Here is an 18,068-nt window from a genome sequence, read left to right on the forward strand (position 1 = left end):
GGTCATCGTACCAGCAGCGTAAAACTCCGAGGCTAGGATCCCTACCCCGAGGGCCTATGCTATGTGTTGGCTTGTGCAGAGGGGCGACACCTATGAAAATCAAACTTTGAATGCCTGTCTAGCAGCCAAGGCCCCACTCCACTTCGCCAACCCCCCTTTAGGCAACCATGTGGGTCGCTTGGTAATGACATAGACCTGGTTCCTTAAAATGAGAGAACATTTGAACCTGATTGTTGGAACAAAACTTGCCTTAATGTGGTTTAATGTTGACGAGTCTTAAGGGAAACTTGAGCATATCTCAATTGTACAATAATCTAACTGATATAAAGCACATGCGTAACGGTGCATGAGACCAGGAGGAGCCAGAAGAAGCTCAAGCAGTTCCTCTTTAGGCATGTAGGCCGTAACCTAGGGAAAGTCCAGGACCAGTAAAGCCAAGCCACCAAGTCCCAGTTCAACAGGTTTCTTCCTCAAGTGAAGCCCAACCAGACTTACTACTCAAGCAGTCGTTGGACGCATCTTGTCTAAATCAAGAATCTCTCTTTCTCGTGTGCGAGCACACACAGTACCCATTGAGCAGCGATGCTCATCTTTTCAGCTATACTTATCATGGCAACAAAAAGGAACTAATTAACAGTAGATAAAATTTCAAAAACAGCCAAACGGTTTTGATGGCTGCAATTCAAAGTGAAAACCGTTCCAACTTGTTTGCATACATGAGATTTCAATCTAAGATTACAAGAATGAGCCGCCATCATCTTTTGGGTTTTTCATGTTCTTCTATTTCATTTTGATTAATTATATCTGAAAGGGTTGCCCATCACCAACTGTATTCTGAAGGTCAAAAGAAGATAGATGATAATTAGGGAACAGATTAACAATAACAAATGTTTGAATCAGTTAAGGAAAAGAATCAAGAACCAAATTTCACACACTGACGTTAACAAGAATTTATGTACATGTTATGGTCAGTATACCCTCAAAATACCAACAATTTCCCAATGAAAAGAATCAAGAACCAAAATTCCCATAGACTATTCGTCAATGACAAAAACATTGTCTTTCAATTATTTTTCCTGCTTGATTCTGAAAAGGCTACGATTACAATAACATGCTACAATTCTTGATTCAATGACAGAAGGAACACTTCATTCTAAAAACACTAAATAAAACACCTCTACTCCCATTTTCTCTCCTTTCCTTTTATTCATTTTTCTTTTTCCTTTTTTTAGTCATGCTGGAGAATAAAGATGAAACCCAGTAATGTGATTTTATAAACTTCAGGGTCACTTCTCATCCAAGGATTCAAGCAGGTTTAGGAGGTACAAGTCCATCACTTGACAAAAAAAATGCCATACTATAACTTCTTTCCCAAGAAATATGGCTGTTACCTTCACTTATGATCATTGAAATGAATTGAACTCGAATCAAAACTATTTACTTCATGCACAGTTCCTATGAACCTGTTGAGAGCTCCATGTCACCTTCATAGAAGCACCAGGAAATATGATCGTTGGAAGCCTTTTGCTATCTTCAACATAAGGAAAGTCCACTGTGAAATGCAGCCCCCTGCTCTCATGCCTAGCCAAAGCGCTACTAACAACCAGCTTTGCACAACATATGAGGTTCCTCATCTCACATACTTCAAGCCCAACCATGTGTGCTTTCCACCCAGAACAGAACATGTAATCTTCCCATGATTTTTCTAACTTTCCCAGTCTCTGCTCAGCTATCTCTAACCTTCGTGTTGATCTCACTATCCCCACATAATCCCACATGATTGCCTGCAATTCCTTCCTCATCGATGCTGTCATACACTTGATGGTCTTGAGAGTGTCTTGCCCAAGAGAAAATGGCAATTGAGGACGCACCCAGTTGGTTGAAGCCTCAAGGTCAAGACCATGGCTAAACTTGGCAACATGATCAATAGAGGGTCTTACTGCTCTTTGTGCAAAAACAAGTGCTTCAAGCAAAGAGTTGCTAGCAAGACGGTTGGCCCCATGTAAGCCTGTGCATGCAACCTCTCCAGCAACATAGAGACCACGGACAGCTGTTTCACCATGAAGGCCAGCTTGAACTCCCCCACACATGTAATGTGCAGCAGGGACAACAGGTATGGGTTCCCGAGTGATGTCCAACCCATACCGGAGACATTCTGCTGCAATATTGGGGAAGTGGGAGAGAATTTGATCCCTTGGCTTGTGACTTATATCCAGTAAAACATATTTTTGTCCATGTTTTTTGAGCTGATCATCTATGCATCGAGCCACTACATCCCTCGGAGCCAATTCGGCTCGTTCATCATACAGTGGCATGAATCTTTCCATGGCTTGATTGTAGAGGATTCCACCATCTCCTCGTACGGCTTCTGTGATCAGAAATGCATTTTCACGATTTTCTGGTTTAACAGGTAGCCCTTCATCAGCCAAGGCTGTGGGGTGGAACTGCACAAATCTGATTAAGCAGAAGATAAGTGAACAATATTATCAAGGATTCAAAGGATTATTAAGAATTCCAAATACTTACTCCATGTTGGATATGACTGCATTTGCTCGATGTGCCATTGCAATACCATCCCCAGTAGCCACCTGAAAAAGAGAATTATAGTGAATCTAAGTATGTGAATAGGATCACAGACACGTGAATTGGGGAAAGAGTCAAGATACATCAATGAGCATATTTTCAGATCGCAGGAGACAGACACGTCACAAATATAAGGTGTTGAAAGGAAAAAATGTAATAGTTATATTATGGATTAAAAGATAGTAACATCAGGCGAAAAGATAATTAATGCAACCCTTAATCATGAAGACATGTATGCAACATCAGGCAACGAGGAGCATCAGGAAGGCGTATTAAACGAAAAAAGATAGTAACAAGTATGGCATGATGTAAATGAGGAAAATATATATGATGCCAAATTACTGGGCTTTGGTGTGGGTTGAGTTATCATGAAACTGATGTGTTTATCATGCATGAAAAAGCAGAAATAAAATTGAGATTCGGTTCATTTTGGGGAATAAGCATTGAAGTTGTAGACAGGTGTTGGAATAACAATTTCCATCATTGCAGACTCAAATAAGTAAAAGTTGAAGAGGACAGCTTACTGGGACTCTAGATGAGACTTTGAAGACTTCAGTTTTTATAAGTTAATAACTTCAAATTTACATTGACCACCTTTGGAAGAGGTAATGGAGAGGGCATTGTAATTCCCATGGTAGAGAAAGAAACAAATTTATGGTGATTCTTTTTGGGAGGTTACTTTAAATCTATTTTTTCTAGAAAAAGTAAAGCCAGAGGGAACAACAATGTTGGCAAACCAAATTAGAGCTACAAATCATCTATGTATGAAAGGTATGCTCTTCCATCATAAGTATAGAATAAAACATATTCATATTATAAGTTGTTAAAGTCAAGAATGAGAAGGATATTACAACATTCTAAGGGAAAAGGATTAAAGAAATGGATCTTAGAGGAAGGAACAAATCATCACATCACCACTTCAGGAGCAAAAGGGTGATAATCCTTTCGTTCATATTGCATCTAAATCTTTGATTATAGACTTAGGAGCAATGGATCAACAGCATCGGCATGCAAGATGTGTTTCCTACTTATCTCCAACTCAAATGATCTGTGCTATGAAACAAACTCATGAATCTCCAACACTATTATTGACAAGTGGAATACAGTTCCCTTGGAAATGGTCCAATTGGGGAGGTCCACTTTTCCTCTATTGTTCTTCCTATGGCTTTGGAATCCTAGTGGCCATTTTAACATTCCATGTAAGATGGTGCTAATTAAGAATGAAATTGTTTTTTTAGTATATCTCATTTGGTTACATCAAACTGACCAGGTATATTGCTGCAAATTGGGAGGAAACCTGCCAGCTGCAAACAAATTCAGACATAGGGGATCTTATAAACTTCAGACTTTTCTTGGCTAGATGCACTGCAACATGCAGCCATGGTTGCTCTCTTCTCTGAAATCATCTAGGAATGCCAACTGACCATGCATCATGCTTTAAAAAATATTATCCTTAAATTGGCTGCCAACTAATCATCCAAATTACCTAATGCAACAAGCAAATTACCTTACAGCCTACAGGTTTAAAATGTTGAAGAATTATCTTCCTCCTTTTTAAAGAGGTTCAAATCTCACACCCTATTCAAGAGTGTAGTTGATTCTTAGCTAAGAATGTGAAATACTAATAATACAGAAGAACTGAAGCCTTCGTAGTCCTTTAACACCCTGTTCTCGTTTAAATTTATTTTATGATAGCTGTAACATTTCACAGTGACTTAAGAGTTTTTCTTTTCGCAGTTTTTATCTACTATCAAAAGATGCAGCTTTCCCGAAAAAACAAGAAGAAAAGAACATGCATCAAGAGAGAGAGAGAGAGAGAGAGAGAGATGACCAAAAGAAACTTTCTCACATTTGTTAATGAAATTTTATTTCTTCTCAAATGCATAACAATTTAAAGCATGTACAAAGAGGCAGAGAAGCTATACCAGTGGATTTGTAGTTGTCGGATATATGTGCCCCACTCCACCTGATGCAAGCATGGTTACTTTTGAGATGAAGCGGACCACCTGTAAATTGAAATGAGAATGCTGAACCAGACAACAATGAAGAATCATGTGATTCAAATTGCAATGATAATCAATTATAAAGACAGCTGCTGACCATGTGCCTACCTCTTGTGTCTCAGTGTTCAATGTATCGATTCCATAACAAGAAATCTCCTGGCCATCCTGCGTAAGTCAAAAATAAATATGAACTTCATGATACATTTGAATGGTAAGAGTTCATCCAAGGAGTAGGTGTTACCATGTAAGTCATCATGCCAATCCTAAGGTATACGACACAAGTTTGTCACTAAATTACCTACAGAATTACACAAGGCCTGTGGTGTTAAAATTTTGGGATTTCAGACTTCAACCAACCAAGCAATCACTCTACTTGGAGTGTAAAGCTAACCTACAGATATCTTAACAAAAATAGCTCCTTCACAAGTTTAATTAGTTTTTAGTCTTATAAAAAATGAAATATTTTTCTCCTATTGTAGATAAAAGCATTATAACAATTTCAATGTAAAAATCTTGAAGATTATTAAATAATACCAATATATTTCAATTACTACTAAACTTTTGTGGGATAAAAAGTGATCTATACAACAAGAATACAGGAAATATAAGATCAAATGAAAACACACTGGTTTGTGTCCGCACTAGCCTGAGAGGTCAGCAAATCAATGGCAAAATGATGCTCGAACATAAAAATCCTAGGATCATTGTCAACAGCTTTAAGTAAAGCACGCTCAATTTCTCTTCCAGTCATATCAGCAGCATGAACAATTCTACGATGTGAATGCCCTCCTTCTCTTGCTAGATGGAGGTTCCCATCTTCTCCATAATCAAATGATGCACCAAATTCATTTATTAGCTCCCTAACTCTATCTGGACCTTCAGTGCACACCACCTAAATGAAGATATCTGCATGTAAGTATAGCCCATATAGCTGCAGAATAACATCTATTATAAAATTAAATGAACTAGTTAATTATGAGCAAGAATTCAGAGGAAGACACGATAGAGACTAAAACAAAAGTCTGAAAGAAACAACCAAATTTGATTCTTAATTTCAAGTATAAAGAATCCAGAGGTTGCTCTTGTTCCACATGCACAGATAAATGTAATAACAATTCAGCGTGGTAAGGAAAGTGAGCAAAGTCAACAAATGCATTACATTTTGAATTTGTGCTACAAGTTTATCTGTCTAAAATAACTCTTACATAAGATCAATGACAATGCTAGAAGAATAATGCTAATAATCAAATTTTATATTTGATTTCTTATGGACCAAAATTAAAGACCATTCCCTATGTTTAACACTTGTTCTTGTATGTTTTTATGTATGAATAAAAGTTATACACTCACAATTTATGATAACCTTTGAAGCATTGAAATTAAATACTGCTAGTGATCCTCCAGCTTGTTCATTCCACCACCAAACATACAAAATCGCCTCCTTTAAATGGACAAATTTAAAAAAAAAACAGCATATATATATATACACATATACCGATGCTCCGGGAGAACCTACTCCGACCTAAAGAAAGCTTTAATTTTTCAAAATTCTTGGGCTTTTCGTTGATCAGACCCTATATATATGATTACATGCCTTTTTTAGTAGAAAACACGCTTTGAATCATGTGAATGTGACCTAAATGTAGGTTTTTCAAGATCTTTAAAAATTGATGCCCCACAATGTACCAAAATTTCAAGACCAAAAAAACCTTTTTTTTGTGTCCAAAAAACATGATCCAAAGCATGATTCCTATCAAATAAACTATGTTGAATGCATCTATGAAGTCTGATTGAGAAGATATAACTTACACATATGGTTTCTATTAGGTGGGAGTAGGTGCTCCCAGAGCACCGGAGCATATATATATATTGGCCTGTCCATGCACATTTTACCATCTTTACATGTTCAACTCTCTCTCTCATGCATATTTTTTCATTACACACCTCCCTCTCTTTACTATGTACTACACCTTTGATAAATTTAAAAACTTTATGGAAACCAAAATGGATCAAAAGGGGTCTCATGTCCTTAAAAAAATCTTGTCATGACACAAGCAGCAAGAATTAGCAAAAGAGGAAGGCCATTGAAGACTTGGGTGGAAGCAATAAGAGGAGATATGAAGAAGTGCAAACTTACCATAGTTGTAGCTCTGAAGAGGAAGGAATGGAGAAATAGGACCCATAAAGCTGATTAGATGTAGTTGGGATAAGGGTGATGATGATGCCCTTCTAAAAAATACCAAAAGGGAAGGCTCAACACACAGACACACAGTGCAGATCCGTTTTGCTTTAAGGATTTCAAATTTGATAGAATCCATTTTGACTATCATGCCATTCACATTTCTTCTGGATTAGTTGTTTACAAGTAACAATTGTGACCGTTGGGAGCCCAACGACACCTTGTTGGGCCTCCCAATGTGATCTCTCGCTCTTTCTTTTCTCCCTCTCTCTCACTCTCCTTTGCCTATAAATAAGTGGGGTCTCCCCCTTTGTAAAGCATGGCTTCTTGAAGCAATTTCTTGCATTTATAAAGATTTTATGTTTGCAAGCCATTGTTGGCTTTTGTGTATGTTCATTTTGGACTTGTTCTTTGCTTTCTATGTGTGAATGTCCATTGTTGGACATTGTTCTTATTTCCGCATATTTCATTACATGGTATCAAAGCAAGGTGCATGCTCTTGATTCTTGATATAGCTAGTTGACTAATTATATTTTTCATATTGTATTTCTCTCTTGGTTTGTCTTCTTGAGATTAAAATGGAATGAGAACAAAAGATTGATCTCTCTTTCAAACTTAATGGTACCAACTACATTATGTGGGCCGCCGCCATGGAGAACAACCTCAAGGGTAAAAAGCTTTGGGGATATGTCATGGGCACTATTCCGGAACCACAACTCCAACTCACCAAGATGGATGGTGATCAAGAAAAAGCACTTGAAGGAAATGCCCGCATAAAGGCTATTGAAGATCAACAATCTAAAGTTGAAGATTGGGAAAGCAAGCATGCAAAAATTCTTGCTTGGTTCATGAACAATGTGGAGCTCAAAATTTGCGCCAACATTGCTAAATTTCGAATGGCAAATGAAGCATGGTTCTTTATGAAAGGTATGTATACTCAAAAGGACCTTGCTCGTCAATTCTTTCTCCAAGAAAAAATTCGTACTATTAAGCAAGGGGAAATGGGCGTAAGAGATTACTTTAGCACCCTTGGACCCTTATGAGATGAGTTATCCCTACTAGAACCAAAGTGAGTCTCTAGTGAAGATGTTAAACTAAGGAGAGAACAAATAAAAAAAGAACACTTTTTCCAATTTTTACATGGGCTTAGGCCCGAATATGAACAAGTTAGATCCTCCCTACTTCATAGATCTAAACCTCTTCCTTTGGAAGATGCCATAGCCGAAATATGCCAAGAAGAAACTCCTCTTGGCATGATTAAGGGAGGAGATGAAGTTTTGGCCGTGTCTAAACCCGGCAATCGTGTGAAAGCTTATAAGCCTCCACACTTTGGGAGGCAAAATAACTATAATGACAACTATAGAAAAGTCATTTGCCATCATTGTCAAGAACCGGGTCATATAAGACCTAATTGGCCTAAGCTAAATGAAGCCCCAAAAGATAAGGTTGCCTCCGTTAAAGAAATTACACAAAATGAGGAACCCATCAAAGGGAAGGAGTCCTTCTCTCTTGCTCAACTATCGGAGGCACTTCAAATTCTACTCAAATCGCCATCAACTTCAGGTGCCGTCATAACTTCTTCTTCTCCTCCAGGTATGTCCTCTTGGATTCTTGATTCTGAAACTTCCTTTCATATGACCCCACTTGAAAATGGGCTATCCAATTTGTGTAATAACTCTAAAAACTCTTATGTTTCAACCGCCGATGGTACATCTTTATAAGTAAAAAGTTTTGAAACTTTAAATTTTTCCTAAGATTTCTTTGTGCCAAACATAAGAGTGGTACCTCAACTTAATTTAAATCTTCTTTCTGTTTCTCAAATATGTGATCATGGATGTGAAATCTCCTTCTCAACTAGGGATTGCTCTACACAGGATCTCTGGTCTGGAAAGCAGATTGGGCAAGGCCATAGGAGGGGAGATCTCTATTACATGAGCAACTTGAAACTTCCCACTAACTCTTTTTGTAATCATGTCCAAGATAAAAATATTGAAACTTAGCACCAAAGACTTGGACATCCAAGTTTCTCAAAAATGTACTCCTTTCTTTTTGAAACAAAATTTTGTAATGAAAAACATTTTGTTTGCAAGAATTGTATTTTTGAGAAAATAAAATTCACCCATTTTCTAAATAGAACTTTTGTGTCCAAAAGACCTTTTGAGTTAGTTCCCTCGGACGTATGGGGCCCTTCTTCGGTCATATCGAAAGGAGGATACTCCTATTATGTTACTTTTATTGATGATTACACTAGATATGTGTGGATCTATTTTCTCAATTTAAAATCCGAAGTCTCTGCCTTTTTCAAGAAATTTCATATGATAGTCAAAAATCAATTTTCAAGTAATATCTCTACTCTTAGATCCGATTCGGGTGGAGAGTATATATCAAATGAATTTTAAAATTATTTGAAAACAAATAGAATTTGTCATCAAAGATCATGTCTTAGGACTCCTCAACAAAACGGTCTAGCTGAAAGAAAGCATAAACACATTTTGGAAACCACTAGAACACTTCTTATTTCCAAAGAAATTCCAAAAAGTTATTGGGCTGAAGCCGCTTTAACATCAACTTACTTGATAAATAGAATGATATCTTCATCCTTACAAAATACATCTCCATATGAAAAATTATTTGAAATAACACCCGGTTTCAATAGATTAAGAAATTTTGGGTGTAAATGTTTTGTCCTTACACATAAAAGAGATAAATTATCTCCTAAAGCTATTGAATGTGTTTTCTTAGGATATGGAGAAAATCAAGAGGGTTTTAGATGCTTCGATTTTAAAAATAACAAACTATATGTCTCTAAAGATGTAAACTTTTTAGAAAATGAAAATGGTTTTGAGAAAACTAAAGATATTGACGAAAGTGAATATGCTTTCTTATTTGATCTTCTTTCTCAAGAAGATGTGACTCCTCAAGAAGAGAAATTTTTTAATGATTTGTTGAATGACCTATAGGATATTCCTCTTAACAATGTTGAAAATGAAAGTGATAGACCAATTCAAACCTATGTTAGGCGTGGTCAACAAGTTCCCATGAGTGCTTTAGAAAAATACTCTCAAGGTTTCAATATAGAAGAAACCTCTTTAAGGAGATCCAGCCGAATCGCCAATCCTCCTAATAGGTTTGTTTCCTATGAGTCTCTAACACCAAAGTATAGAGTGTGTCTAATTGCGTTACACTCTTTTCATGAACCATCACATTATAATGAAATAAAAAACATTCCTCAGTGGGTTGAAGCCATGAACTTAGAACTTAGTGCCCTTGAGAAGGCAAAAAACTGGGAAATAACCTCATTACCCACTGAAAAGAAAGCTATTGGATGTAGATGGGTCTTCAAAATTAAAATTAAAAGTGATAGGTCTTTAGAACACTATAAAGCCCGGTTGGTAGCCAAGGGATACGCTCAAGAATACGGTATAGACTATGAAGAAACATTCGCTCCTGTAGCTAGGATGACTAGTGTTAGGACTCTTATTGCGGTTGCGTCAGTTAAAAAATCGCTTATTTATCAATTAGATGTTAAGAATGCATTCATAAATAGTGAATTAAATGAAGAGGTCTACATGGATCCTCCACCTGAAGTATGTATTGGTGAAAATAAAATCCTCAAACTTAAAAAGGCATTATATGGTTTAAAGCAAGCTCCAAAGGCTGGGCATGATAGATTTAGCAATGTAATGACAAGTTTAAATTTTCGTTCATGTTATACTGACACTGCTTTATTTGTGAAAAATGTAGGGTCTTCAGTAGTCATTCTACTGCTTTATGTTGATGACATGATCATCACTGGAAGTGATGAGCAAGGAATCAATGATATTAAGAAAGTTTTAAACGAAAATTTTGACATGTCTGACCTTGGTTTTTTAAGATATTTTTTAGTTATTGAAGTAGCATACTCTCCCCGAGGGTACATTCTCTCTCAGATGAAACTTGATGTTGACATTTGTTCCAAGTCTGACATCTCAAATGATAAGAAGACAGAAACCCCTGAGGATATCAATGCAAAGTTAAGGTTGGAAGATGAAACACTTCTCGAGGATCCTACTCCCTTCCGCCAACTTTTTGGGTCTCTGACATACTTATCCATCACTCGACCAGACATAGCTCATGTTGTTCACTCAGTCAGTCAGCTTCAACATGCACCTACAACTGTGCACATGAGTGCAGTCTTAAGAATAGTCAGATACATTAAAAACACCATAACTAAGAGAGTTTTTCTTTCCTCTTCGTCATCACTTAATTTAATTGTTTATACTGATGCTGATTGGGGAGAAAATCCCAATGATAGAGTCTCAACTACTGGTTTTTGTGTTTTCTTAGGTGACTTTATGATTTCCTAGAGATGCAAGAAGCAACACAAAGTATCATTGTCCTCAACTGAAGCGGAGTATCGTGCAATGGCTACTACAACCATGGAGCTTGTGTGGCTTACAAGTTTCCTCAGTGATATGGGCATAGTCATCTCTAATCCTTCGAAGATGTGTTGCGACAACAAAAGTGCAATTTATATCGCAAGCAATCACACCTTCCATGAGTGTAGTAAACACATTGAGATGAACTGTCACTAAGTTCGTGATGAATACCTAAGTGGAACCATAGCACTGCCTTAGGTTACATCAGAGTACCAGTTGGCGGACTTCTTCACTAAAGCTCTTGTTGCTCCTCGTTTTATGTTCTTTTTCAACAAGCTTTCAGTTATATCCCAGTAAAGCTTGAGGGAGGGTGTTAAAATACATGTAATCAATATATATATATATATATATATATATATATATATATCCATCATACTCTATAAGGGTATTCCTATAATTCTGCCCAATAGGGGCATTGTAGTTATTTTTATATTTTTTCTTTTTCTTTTATTTTTTCTTTTTCTTTTTATGAAATGCATTTAATGCATTCACATTGGGGGTCCCAACTAAGAGTCATTGGGCTCCCAACAGTATTGTTGGGAGCCCAACGACACCTTGTTGGGCCTCCCAATGTGGTCTCTCTCTCTTTCTTTTCTCCCTCTCTCTCACCCTCCTTTGCCTATAAATAAGTGGGATCTCCCCCTTTGTAAAGCATGGCTTCTTGAAGCCCTTTCTTGCATTTATAAAGATTTTATGTTTGCAAGCCATTGTTGGCTTTTGTGTATGTCCATTTTGGGCTTGTTCTTTGCTTTCTATGTGTGAATGTCCATTGTTGGACATTGTTCTTATTTCCGCATATTTCATTACAGTTTTTTCACTCCTCCTTTGCCCGCGGACGTAAGAATGAGTGCCAAACCACATAAATCTCATATATTCTCTTGTTTGCTTCTTCTCTTTATCTTGTGTTCATGGTTTTCATAACACATGCTCAAACCAAACTCCCTATCATGAATAAGGAAATAAAAACTATGAAAGAAAGAATAATGTCAATTCTTTTACTTTTATCTTGATTTACATCCTAACATAAGCTGGATTTTCCTAATTACTAATACTACACTGACCATGGTAATTAGCTCAGAAAATGCATATCTAGGGTTCGACATAATTAGTTTAAACAATTACTCACATTATTATATATATAGAGAATCTAATATCGATGTCTCTCCTTCCTAATTGAACAAATAGAAACTTTCCCATTCAAAATGCTAATAAAAAACAAATAGGAACTCTTTCTTGCGAAATCCAAATGCCAAATTTGGTACATTATGGACCGCTGATTTTTGAAGCTTAAAACCTGCATCTGTTGTCACAATCACATGATCCAAAACTTATTTCCTACTAAACAATGTATGCCAATCACATCTATAAGGTTTAATAAACCAAAAAACTCGAAATATATAAAAAACTATGGTGTCTACTAGATGGGTGTAGGTGCACCCGTGCACCCGTGCACCCTATCATTACTAATATGTGTGTGCACTGTTAAAATAGACTATATATATGATTATATATATGATTATATATATGATTATATATATAATTATATATATATATATACGATTATTACTTGTATTACCCATGAAGGGTAGTTTGGTCTTTTCACAATGTAACCTTTTTATATTTTTTCCTTTTTTTTCTTTTACTTTTTTATTTTCTTTATTTTTTTATGACATTTATGTAAAAGAGCATAGGCTCTATGGTCAAAAGACCATAAAGTCGTTGGGGAGCCCCAACGACTCTATTGGGGGCTTCTCAATATATTCCATGCTCCCTTTCCCCTCTTTCCTCTTGTATAAATAGTGGTGAACATGTATTTCTATGTTTTTTCAAAGCATGTTCATTCAATAAACTCTATATTTTTTACTTTTGTTGTTAAGTTTTTGTATGCACTCTTGTGATTGTATTGTGTTTTTGTGCCTTTGTATTGTTCGTTCTTAGACTTGTGTATTTGCTTTTGCACTTTGTCTTGTAATTCTGCATATCTCATTACATGGTATCAGGACGATAGTGATCTTGGTCTTGTGGAAAGTGGCCATTAAGTGTTCATGATTGTGAGAAAAGCATTCAAAAGTGTTTGTGGGTTCGTAGTGACTCAAAGTGGTGGTGCTCTTCCGTGTTCTTCCAGATTCTCTCCTCTCTCTTCTATGAAGTCAAAATGAAGCATTAACATAAGATTGACTTCTATTTCAAGCTAAATGGTTTCAACTATATGATGTGGGCATCCACTATAGAGAATAACCTCAAAAGAAAGAAGCTTTGAGGATATGTGATGGACACTACCCCGGAACCTCAACTCAAGCTCACCAAGTTGGAAAGAACTCAAGGAAAAGCCTTGGAAAGAAATGCTCGCATTAAAGCTATTGAACATCATCAATCCAAGGTAGAAGATTGGAAAAGTAATCATGCAAAAATTCTTGCTTGGTTCATGAACAATGTTGAGCTCAAAATATGTGCCAACATTACTAAATTCCGTAAATCCAATGAGGCATGGTTTTTTATGAAGGGTATGTATACCCAAAAAAACCTTGCAAGGCAATTTTTCTTGCAAGAGAAAATATAAACCATCAAACAAGGATACATGAGTGTATGTGATTATTTTAATGCACTTGGCCCTTTAAGGGATGAATTGTCACTTATTCAACCCAAATGATCATGAAATTAAGAAAAGAGAAAATGATAAAAAAAACTTTTTCCAATTTTTACATGGGCTTCGGCCCGAATTTGAACAAGTTAGATCTTCTCTTCTCTATAGATCAAAATCTCTTCTTTTGAAAGATGTGGTTACCGAAATATGCCAAAAAGAAACTCATCTTGGTATGATTAAAGAAGAAGATGAAGTATTGTTCGTTTCTAAGCCAGGCAATGAAGACTTATAAGCCTCCACACTTTGGGAGGCAAAATAACTATAATGAAAATAGTGGTGGTTATAGAAAAGCTATTTGTAATCATTGTAATGAACCGAGACACATAAGACCCAATTGTCCCAAGCTCAATGACTCTCCCAAGAATAAGGTGTCTTCCGTTGAAGAATCTACACCAAAGAGAGAAGAATCAATTAAAAGGAAATGAGACACTTTTTCTCTTTCTCAACTATTGAAGGCACTTCAACATTTACTCAAATCTCCATCAACTTTGGGTGCTGCTATAGTCTCATCCTCTCCTCCTGTGTTCTTCGATCCTTGATTCGGGAGCCTCTTTTCATATAAGGCCACATGAGAATATCATATCCAATTTATGCACTAACTCAAAACTATCTTATGTTTCTACTATCGATGAAATACCTTTGCAAGTTAAAAATATTGAAACCTTAGACTCATCTCAAACTTTTTGTGTTACAAAAGTTAGGGTGGTTCTAAAGTTAAATTTAAATCTTTTTTTGGTTTCTCAAATCTCCGATCATGGATGTGAAATTTCCTTCTCATCTAAGGGTTGCTCAATGCAGGATCTCTGGTCTGGAAAGTAGATTGGAAAAGGTCATAGGAGGGAAGATCTCTACTTCATAGATTCTTTGAAACTTCCTTTGAAATCCTTTTGTAATTATGTTCAAGATAAAGATATTGAAACTTGTCATAAAAGACTTGGTCATCCGAGTTATTCAAAGATGTATTTAATGTTGAGAATGTTGAATCATCATTGAGAAATGATGATATTATTGATATACCTATACAAGTTTATACCCAACGTGAGCAAAGACATCCCTAAAGTGCTTTCAAAAAATATTCCCATGACTCCTCTGTAGAAAAAACTCCTCTTAAAAGATCCAATCGTATCAATATCCCACCAAGTAGGTTTGTATCTTATGATACTTTGGCACCAAACTGTAGAGCATGTTTGATAGCTTTACACTCTCATTATGAACCAACACATTATAATAAAGCCAAAACCCTTCCTCAATGGGTTGAAGCCATGAATGTCAAACTTGATGCCTTTAAAAAGGTTAAAACTTGGGAAGTGACCTCATTACCACTAGAAAAGAAAGCTAAAGGATGTAGATGAGTTTTTAAGGTTAAAACCAAGAGTGATGGGTCTCTTAAGTTAGTAGTCAAGAGATATTCCCAGGAATACAGAATTGATTATGAAAAAACCTTTGCACCAATAGCTAGGATGACTAGTGTTAGGACCCTCATAACTGTGGCATCTATCCAAAAATGACCTATTTAACAACTTGATGTTAAAAACACATATTTCAATGCTGAATTAAATGAGGAGGTGTACATGGACCCTCCTCTAGGATTTGATATTGAAAAAGGTAAAACTCTTAGACTTAAAAAGGCCTTGTATGACCTTAAACAGACTCCTAAGGCATGCTATGATAGATTTAGTAATCTAATGACTCATATGGGTTTTCATTCTTGCTATACTGACACTGTTTTTTTGTTAAAAGTACAGATTCTAAAATTGATATTATTCTACTATATGTAAATGACATAATTATAACAGAAAGTGATAAACAAGGAGTTACTGATATTAAAAATGTTTTAAAAGAAAATTTTGATATGTCTGGTTTGGGTTTTGTACGATATTTCTTAGGTATTAAAATTATTTACTCTCCCAAAGGGTATATTCTTTCTTAAATGAAGTTTGCTACTGATATTTGTGCTAAGTCAAACATTTCGGATGATAAAAAGGTAGTGACACCTGAGATAATCAATACAAAATTAAGACTTAAAGATGAGACTCCTCTCGAAGATTCAACACCTTATCGGCAACTAATCGGGTCACTCACCTACTTATCTATCATCATACCAAGCATAACCCATGTTATTCATTCTGCTAGTTAGTTTCAGCATGCTCCAACCACAGTACATATGCATGTTGTGTTAAAAATTGTCAGATATATAAAGAATACCATAATTAAAGGGTTTTTTTTATCCTCATCTTCATCTTTGGATTTACTTGCTTATACTGATGCTGATTGGGGAGAAAATCTCAAATACTGGTTTATGTGTTTTTTTACGAGATTCATTAACGGCTTGGAGATGCAAAAAGCAACAAAAGGTATCACTGTCACCAACAAAAGCTTAATACAGAGCTATGACAACAACAACCATGGAGCTAGTATGGTTAAGGATACGAGAGTTGGCATATCCAAAGCTTCGAAGATGTATTGCGACAATAAAAGTGCAATTTACATTGCCAGCAACCACACCTTCCATGAGCGTACTAAACATATGGAGATGGATTGTTACTACATTCGTCATGAATTCTTAAGAGAAACCATTGAATTGCCATATATCACATCAGAATATCAGCTCACAAATTTTTTTACCAAAGCTCTGGCAGCACCTCGCTTCTTTTTTCTTAGCAAACTTTTGGTGATCACCGTAAGTTTGAGGGGGGTGCTAAAATAGACTATATATATGATTATATATATATACGATTATTACTTGTATTAACCTTTAAGGATAGTTTGGTCTTTTCATATATAACCTTTTTATATTGTTTTTTTTCTTCTTTTTACTTTCCTGTTTTCTTTATTTTTTATGACATTTATGTAAAATAGCATGGGCTCTATGGTCAAAAGACCATAGAGTCGTTGGGACAACCCAACAACTCTAGCTTCCCAATAGAGTCCATGCTTTATTTCCCCTCTTTCCTCTTGTATAAATAGGGGTGAACCGCTCACATGTATTTCTATGCTTTTTCAAAGCATGTTCATTCAATAAACTCTATATTTTTTACTTTTGTTGTTATTCTAAGACTCTTTGAAGTCTCTATGAGCACTCTTGTGCTTGTATTGTGTCTTTGTGCCTTTGTATTGTCCATTCTTGGACTTGTGTATGTGTTTTTGCACTTTGTCTTTAATTCTGCATATCTCATTATATGTGTGCATGTAGACCCGCTTGTGCTGTTTTTTATAAAATCAACATGTCTGTATATCATACCCATGTCATTGTCTAGACCTCTATTCATGTCCAGGTGGCACAAGTAATTTTTGTGCAATTGTAAATAACCTTCATAGTCAGGTTGCATGTAGTTTTTGTTAAAATGTATCTCTCTTATGTAAATATTTACATATATATATATATATAAAGAGAGATACATACACATATATACATGATGTATATATGTATATGTATCTATCTTTATATATATATATGTAAATATATATGTTTCCTTTTTCTTGTAAAACCCGCAAGGGTATTTTAGTCATTTCCCTTCCTTTTGCGCATATTCATAATTATGAATATGTTGTAATATTTTTTGTATTTTTACTTTTTCTTCTTTTTCTTCTTTTTCTTTTTTCTATTCATCTTTTATTTATTTCTTTTTGTTGACTCAAAGTCAACTTGGAGGGGGCTCAACACTAGCTGTTGAGCCTCTCCAACGGTTAGAATTCTAACCATTGGAGGGGCTCCAACAGCTAGTGGAGCCCCTCCAAGGCTCCTTTCCTCTTATAAATAGGGGAGTTCCCCCTTTGTAAAACTCACTTCTTGGAGCTTTTGTTCTCCATTCTTCTCAATAAAATTTTTTATATTTTGTATGCCTTTGTGCATTTGAGTTTCTTTATTGTACCTTCGTGTACATTTGTTCTAAGTGTTCTTGTGCATTTGTGCACATTGGTGGTGTTGTGCTTATCGCACACTTTATCTCTTTTTTGAGATATTTTCACATGGTATCAAAACTAGGCTTAAAGGAAAAGAAGATTGTGCTTTTTTCTCTCTTCGTTGGAGTACCTCGTAAAGCGTGCCATTAAGTTGTGGTGGTTGGAGCGAAGACTCGGTCCTTCATTTTATATTTTAGAAGCTTCCTACATCAAGAAGGGAATCATTTTGCATTGTGGTACACATTTATTTCTCTTTGTATCCTCTCTAATGGGCGAAAAGGATTCACACTTTTCTCTTGGCTTCAAATTAAATGGAACGAATTATCATGTATGGGCCG

General features: G+C 35.9%; 1 protein-coding gene across 3 annotated transcripts in view; it reads right to left on the minus strand.

Moving 5' to 3' along the window:
* Nucleotides 1–881: 881 nt before the first annotated feature.
* The window catches only part of LOC149814622 (L-aspartate oxidase 2-b, chloroplastic-like), a 28,612-nt gene continuing 11,425 nt past the window's right edge, over nt 882–18,068 (minus strand). For 2 of the 3 annotated variants that reach the window (XM_089989653.1, XM_089989654.1), the window contains exons 4-8: nt 5,233–5,478; nt 4,695–4,751; nt 4,509–4,610; nt 2,527–2,588; nt 882–2,454 (exon numbers count right to left, since the gene is read on the minus strand). In XM_089989653.1, the coding sequence (XP_089845779.1) occupies nt 1,443–2,454; nt 2,527–2,588; nt 4,509–4,610; nt 4,695–4,751; nt 5,233–5,478 (1,479 nt within the window). In that variant the 3' untranslated portion in view covers nt 882–1,442. The remainder of the gene's footprint in view (nt 2,455–2,526; nt 2,589–4,508; nt 4,611–4,694; nt 4,752–5,232; nt 5,479–18,068) is intronic. The other variant, XM_089989655.1, reaches the window with a different exon arrangement.

This window comes from Nuphar pumila, chromosome 15, assembly GCF_984573655.1.
Source record: "Nuphar pumila chromosome 15, dmNupPumi1.hap1.1, whole genome shotgun sequence".
Lineage (NCBI taxonomy): Eukaryota > Viridiplantae > Streptophyta > Magnoliopsida > Nymphaeales > Nymphaeaceae > Nuphar > Nuphar pumila.